Source organism: Eptatretus burgeri, chromosome 7, assembly GCF_056783735.1.
Source record: "Eptatretus burgeri isolate ZD-2024b chromosome 7, Ebu_testis_v1, whole genome shotgun sequence".
Taxonomy (NCBI): Eukaryota; Metazoa; Chordata; class Myxini; order Myxiniformes; family Myxinidae; genus Eptatretus; species Eptatretus burgeri.
The window spans coordinates 94497366-94504955 of NC_140967.1; the positions used below are offsets into that span (position 1 = coordinate 94497366).

At 43.6% G+C, this 7590-nt stretch overlaps 1 protein-coding gene across 1 annotated transcript in view; it reads right to left on the minus strand.

Annotated features, from left to right (window-relative positions):
* Positions 1-6639, minus strand: part of LOC147023830 (NF-kappa-B inhibitor epsilon-like) — a 33520-nt gene extending 26881 nt beyond the window's left edge. The window contains exons 1-2 of the mRNA XM_085889680.1: positions 6043-6639; positions 5237-5342 (exon numbers count right to left, since the gene is read on the minus strand). Of these exons, the coding sequence (XP_085745806.1) occupies positions 5237-5342; positions 6043-6245 (309 nt within the window). The 5' untranslated portion in view covers positions 6246-6639. The remainder of the gene's footprint in view (positions 1-5236; positions 5343-6042) is intronic.
* Positions 6640-7590: the final 951 nt, after the last annotated feature.

Genomic DNA, 7590 nt, shown 5'->3' on the forward strand with positions numbered 1-7590 from the left:
GTTTGCATTCTCAAACCAACATCAGGTTTTCCAAGCCATCTTGGCTTTCAAAACTGTCAGTTCAAACCTAAAAGTAATATTCATAATAATTTAGAAAATAAAGTCGACACAACAGTTCAACTAAAACAAGAGCCGCGTCATTAAGATTTTGTCTTCACCAGAAGAACAAGAACAAGAAGAACAACAACACGGAGCTCTCTTCGAGCCAGCGTTCGCAATGCGACGTAGCGAAAAAGGTTTTTTTTTTTTTTTTTTCCTTTTTGAACCACACAACCTTTGCCATTTTGCATGGGGCTGGCAGCATGGCCTAGAAGTATGCACACTCACCTCCAAGCAGTCTAGCCTGGGTTTGAATAGACAGTCATCCCGGCGTTTCACAGGCAGGGCGATTCATCAATGCGTGTGCCGTCCCTGGGATGGACGTTAAACTGGGCGTCCCACCTGCCAGCATTGGTTGGTGGACATTAACGATCCTACGGTGGCCTTCAAAGGAGACGAGCCATTGCCGGCACCATAAACGAATTACAAATTCCTGCCCAACCTCTGTCGAACATCATGTCTGGCCTGCCGGTTTGTGAAAGACTTTGGTCAAGCTTCCACCAGCAAACCCCACAAGAACGTGGGAATAATTAGAGCCGCTGAAGAAGAAAAAGAAAAAGCAGCAGCAGCAGCAGCTTTGCCACTTTGCATGCACATCAAAACCCAACCTATGTTTTCTGTGCCTTGGTAGCATTATGGATGTTTGTGTGGAACAATTGCCAGCCAGATCTTGGAAGTAGCCAAGGTTAGAGAAACATTTCACTGAAAGTCTTGATTAGCAAATCTACATCTTTGTGAAGAAATTCAGGTTGGCCTTTTTGGCAGGTTCTCCGAGAGTACATCGCTCATCAACCTGGAATCCCATGTACAAAACCCCAAATATTGTGTTGATTTTTCGAAAATCTTCCGATGTCCTTGCAATTGATGTATTTTTTAAAAAATAAAAATTTTTTAACAAAATAAATAATGAGGTCTCCTAACTTCCTCATCTTGTGATGCATCGCCTCTTCGACCACTCAAGACCCTTGTCGCACCCGCCCGATAGGCCCTTTGGACCTCTTTAGACACACACCACACAAACATGTATAGAGTCGTCTTTCAATACACACACGATAGTTTTTTTTCATCAAGTAATTCGCAAACTCCACCCACCCAGGGGGTGGGTTATCTGCTCGGTTGAACAGAATTTGCATATCGGGTCACGACATTGGTTCGTCAATCAAAACCTCGAAGCGTATTTATTTGGATTTCGCAAGTGTCGTGCTGTGCACTACATCCTTGTTTGTTTGTGAGCAGGATAGCTCATAAAGTTATGGATGGATTTGGACAAAGTTTAGTGGACAAGTTCAAATTGATTAGATTTTGAAGATCTGGATACGAGAATTTTTAAGTGATTCTTCACAATTGAGAGATACATTACATAGCGCTTAAGGGTATTTTAAAACATTGTGGACGAGTTATGACAAAACATGGTGGATGAGTTGGGTTGGTGACAAGAACAAGCCGATTAGGCCAAAAACAAAAATGTTGCATTGGCGTAACGGGTCACTGAAAAATAGGGTAGGTCGGTCGGGATCTTTTTTTTTTTTTTTCCTAATAAATCCCTCCCAAAATCTCCCCCGGCTCGAGTACCACCCTTTTTGTCAGCGGGTTCTGTCCGAAACACTTCCGGGTTTTTGCGATCGCAATCAACAAGATACTTGAAAACGATAGCAAAACAACAAAAATAGCAATAAAATAGAGTCGGCAAAATTTTTCGATAGCAAAAAAACAAAAAAAAAAAACGTAGGGTCGGCGGAATTTTTAGGGTCGGGCGGGTTACGCCAATGCAACATTTTTTTTTTTGGCCTTAGATGTTGGTTAAGGTCAAGATGCAGATCCAGCCCATCATTGGGATACAAAACAAACTGTTCAGCCTGGCAGAGGTATGCGCTATACCAAGTGGCATTCTCGTTGATTTTTTTTTAATCCTCCGTCAAGAAATTAATGAATATATAATTAGAAAAAAAATTATATTAATATCAAGGCTGCATTTGCCCCTTGACCAAATGTTTCCGCGTACGAGGATGTAAAGTACGGAAATAAATAATGCCAAGATTGCCTTTTTGAAGCTTCATCCCACTTGTGCCACTTCACGTGACGACCACCACGACTCGTGCCAACGTAAATATAATTCACGAGGGAGATATCAACTGTTAACGTGAAGCCAAAAAAAGCGACTTTTCTTCCATTCCAGTGGAAATAGAACACCACTTGAATACAGCAGATGGAATCTGTCAAATGGACACCAACATGTGGTTTGACTGGATTGTACACACAATGGACCGCAAATCTATTGAAAATGCCAATTTTACTTCAAGAAATTCTGGGGGTAAAAGGGTTCATCCACCATCTTGGTTTTAAGATGCTGTTTACAATACCAGCTGCCCAGGCAGCGCTGATACTTTCTATTTGAGTCAAGCTCACCCACACACAACCTCCACCTCTTCGGTTTGGATGACAATGGATTCATAATGTAATGAAGGAGTTATTTTTGTTTCGAAGCAGTTCATCTTTGGCATGAATTCAAAGCATCTCAAAATGCAAAGCCCATCCGTGTCCACCTTCTACTAAAACTAAACTTGGTGAAAACAACAGGTAAAATTTTATTATTTATTTAAAAAAAATTTTTTAAATACTATTCTCCATGTTCTCAAAAAGTAACTAGAGGGGGAGCACTCGGGAGAGTGCAAAACCTCCGCCGCCAATACTGCTGGGTCACTCAAGTGAACCTTATATCTTATTCATTAAATATGATGTCAACAGTGCTGAGTGTTATAGTTCTTTTCTCCAACATTTTTTTTTGGGGGGGGGGGGGTTGGAAATCACTTAAAACATGTAAAAATGCAAAAAAAATAAAAAATAAATAAAAAAAAATCGAAATTTTGTTGAAAAAAAAGTTACAAAAATTTTTTTTTCTAACAATTTTTTTTGGGGGGGTTGGAAATCACTTAAAACATGTAAAAATGCAAAAAATTTTTTTTTCTCAAACAATTTGGGGGGGGTTGGAAATCACTTAAAATATGTAGAAATGCAAAAAAAATTTTCTCTAACAATATTTTTTTTTGGGGGGGGGGTTGGAAATCACTTAAAACATGTAGAAATGCAAAAAAAAAATTTCTCTAAATTTTTTTTTGGGGGGGGGGACCAAGTCCAAAATTTAATGGCATTATCCTTGGACCATACCTAACCCCCCCACCAAGTTTCGTCGAAATCCGTCGAGGAGGAGTTTTTCCGTAATACTGTTCACAAACAAACAAACAAACAAACAGAAAGGGGTGAAAACAGTAACCTCCATCCATCTTCGAAGATGGCGGAGGTTAATTAAGGATGATTGAAAATTTGATGACAAAAGCTCAAATGGTTAAAAAAAAAAGTTATTGGGGGGGGGAGGGGTTAGTGCACATGCACACACACAATCTAGTTTTTCTGGGGAAGCTTCCAATACAGATATCGATTATTTTTACTCATACTTGTTCCAATACATTTCTCAAAGCAATGAAACATACAGATTCATCACAGCGCAGTGGTGAGATTTGAATGGTACTCAACGTAAGAGAATTCAAAACTGCCACAGCCACTCTTCCTGGCCATATTGATAATTTCCAAGGAATATTTGCATACTTAAAGATATAACCTCACAAATATCCCAATATCCGATCACAATTTGCATTTACAAACTAAAAATTGAATAAAAACTCTAGTATCCAGATTGGATCTTCATCAAAATGTAATCATTTTGTCCTTGTCACACACACCTAACCTGTCCAAACAGGCAGACAGACAGACAGGGGTGAAAACATAACCTCCACCCTCTTTCGGTGTCGGAGGTAAACCCAAGGATAAAATTGTTGAATGTCAATCCACGCACATTACGTATGATCCCAATTAAAAGGTCAAATGAAAAAAACAAAATAAAATGAAAGAGACAGAGACCACAGGAGAAGGAGAGGAAAGACATCAGATTTGCTTTTAACTCTCAAGTTGGTCTGCAAAATGATTTCCAATTAAAGGATGCATGATGACCTTCGACCTTTTGAACTCCAAATCAAATCCATTTATCTTTGTTCTGCAGTCCATACTTGGAGCAAGTTTGGTTGAAATCCCTTCAATGGTTCACAAGTTATCGTGGTAACAAAGAACAGATAACAAACGGACAACCTGAAAGAAACAAAAATCCCTCCGGCCTTCAGCTGCGGAGGCATAAACATACAGGAAAATGCTTTTCCAAATGAAACAAATCATGGCATTTGCCCGATAGAGAAGGTAAGATATCGAGGAAACGCACAAACACACACCTCCATTTTGAGGAAAAACAGAGGATGAGAAAGCAACGAGCTTGTTGCTTCCACCTCATAATGAGTGATGCTAATGCTTCCAGCTTTAAATATCACAGAATCCAGGAGAAAGATGTGATGCTGGGGCATCAGCCCACCGTGAAGAGCAGTATTCCATTGAACTACAGAGACAGAGACCTTGTAAAATAAGTGCTGTACTAATCACAGTCTGCAAGGAATGCCTTGGAACGACGGAGGACTCCCAGTCTGCGGCCGGTTTTCAAGGCGAGTTTTGCTATAATCGGAGGCCCGGGAGTGTGTTGTGGCCGAGAAGTTCAAGAGACCGATCCTCTTCCAATGGCTGATAATAGAAATAGATAGGCGGGTTCGTTTGATGACTTTCCAGTGCAACACGGTGAGACCGACAGACACGCTACGTTTGTCCGAGCAGCTTCTAAGAAAATTCCAGATTCAACAGAGTGGTGCCGCTATCGTCTGCTCGTCGGTGGGATGAGTACTGTGCAGCACAATATGTAAAAGAGGGTTTTGCAGAGCTTTCCACACGCTTACAAAAACCGACAATGTACAAATTACGTTGTTGAACTCAACAATCGAAACAAAACAAAACCACAAATATTAATATTCTGCTGGTTGCATCAATGCTGGGAGCATGGCTGTGCCGCTGATGCAGTGCCACCCCCCCCCCCCAGGAAGCCGGTACTCATTTTGCCGACCTCGAAAGGACAGGCTGAGTCAACCCACCTGGTGCTATTTAATGGCCCCGCAGGGGGCTCGAACTCAAGACCTTAAGATCTTAAGCCAACCACCAGGCTTACACCACAAAAATAAATAAATAAATAGTGTGACGTAACACGTGTTACCTGTTTGAAATCGTTCTGCACATCCAGCAAGCGCTTGTGAACGTCACGAGAAATGATTTCTTGCGCCACTGCGGGGATCTCGTGAATGATCGCTTGGTGTAAAATCCTGAAAAACAGCAATCGTCGAGTGATCAAAATGGAACAATCCTTAACGCAGCTAAGTTTTCCCTTCCTGCTGCATCATCGATGCATCCGACTCTCGGCTCTCCGTCATCAGCTCTTCCATGAGCCTCGCTATTTGTATATTTTTCTTAACCTGCATCATATAGTTCCACTCATGGTCATGTCAGCATCACAGGTTTTCACGCAAATCGATATCAGTCACATGATTGGGTTTCAATTAAAATTTCACAAAACGTTGTAAAGGGCTGGGAGTGCTTTATTTATTTATTCGTATGCAGTCTGTGGTCGGTTGCTGGTTGCATCGTTGCTGCGAGCCAGCTGTGCCGCTGATGCAGTGCCCCCCTCGTTTCCAGCAAGCAGGTACTCATTTTGCCAACCTCCGACGGATGACCGAGTGAGTCAACCCACCTGGTGTTATTCAACGAGGGGGCAAGGGGGTTTGAACTCAAGACCTTGAGATCTTTAAAGGCAACCACGTTAACCGTGGAGCCAACACCAGGCCTGGTGGGAGGGGTGGTGAACAACGACGGGGGTGGAAGCACATGACAGACACCATGTGGACACCACGTGGACGTTTCGTACTTTCCGTTGGGGATGGGGAGCGGGGGGGAGGGGCACGGGGAAAAGAGAAATCACAACGAGCATCGAACACAATCACAGCACACAATAACACAGGCACGTACGTGTCCCCATCCTCATCGACCATTGGATCCCGGATGGGCCGCCACGTCTCGTCCGATGCAGCGTCGGGACTCCGACCTCCCAGCTCGAGCTCAGAGACTCCAGCCTGGATTTGATGCAGGATATCCAGCTCGGAAAAGGACGCGATTCCCGAATCACACTTCTCTTCCCCGGCGAGGCCGCTCGACCCGCCCGCCTGCGCCATGTCTCAACGGATCACGCACAACAACCGCCGTCCGACGCTTATCGACCTTGTGATCCCCAGTCCAGCGCCGTGACCCCCCCTCCCCGTTTTTCACTCTATTGTTCTCTTTCCTCTCTTCTCAGACTCTTTGGAAGACGAGAAGCCAAAAACCCAAAGGCCTACCGAGCGGAAGTTTTTATTCTTTTTCTCCTCCTCCTCCTCCTCCTCCTCCCTCCCCCGTCGTACTTCTCCACACGGTGTCGACGGTGTTTTTCAGCTTCTTTCTCGGTTCACGCCGACAACATAACACGACTCGATCTTCGAGTCTCAACAGTCCCCTCTGCGCTTCAACTCGTCGCTGCTGAGAGCGCCATCACCTTCGGATTGACGTGGGGATTTTCCCGCTTTTTGGCCAATCGGAGCTCGTCTTACAAAGAGCTGCCAATAATGTAGCCAATCGGCGAGGAGCTGCGCGCAGCAGGGAAATTCCGCTGAACGGCGGAAGGCGGGGCATCACGTCACGTGATGTAGTTCGGCATCACGCATTGTTTGCCTCGAGAGGGTGATATGCCCACCGAGGTTTAAAGTAGTAATATTATGAAACGTTCCGTTCGTACAAGTCTTACCGATCTGTGCATTTCATGGAACTCCCTTGTTTTTCTTTGTTGTTTTTTTTTGTTTGTTGGTTTTTTTTTGTTTTTTAATTTTCTCCGTCAAGCCTTTTTCCGTGTAACTTGCGAGTGTTCAGTTTTCCGCTTCGTCGGGAAACACGTGTCGTTATTAAATCGTTCAAGCGAAGCTGAAATCGCCGGATTTCCAGAGAAATGGGAAATTGTCTTTTTTAAAAAAAAACTTCCATTTATTTATTTATTTATTTCCTTCAAACTGTTGCAGCACATTCTGGAAATTTCCTGCGGAGATCGACGACGTGATGCGTCGGATTCAAGTCACGTGCTTTGAGGAACAAATCGCGGCAACGAACGGCTCGAAGTGAGAGAGTGACGGCATGACCGGGGTATTTACGCTGTTGGTGAAGGGGGGGGGACCGCTGCGTCCTTCGTGAAGAGGAGGCGAGCTATCGCCGGCACCCTGAATTTTTTTTTTTACAAATTCCTGTTTTGACTTCCTGAGTCGGAGTGCTGACTTGACCAGGATTGTAGCTTAGTACCAACGCTCTGCCGAGGACATGATTCCGATCCCGATTCCAAGTAAATCGAAAAATACAAAAAAAAAGAAGTATATTGACCCTCAAAGTTTACTTGGTACACTGAATGAACCAGCCTTGTAACCCCAGGCGTTGATGGATCAAGCAGCATAACCAGTCCATTTACATCTAACGACTGTTTGAACTGCACATCCACAACAA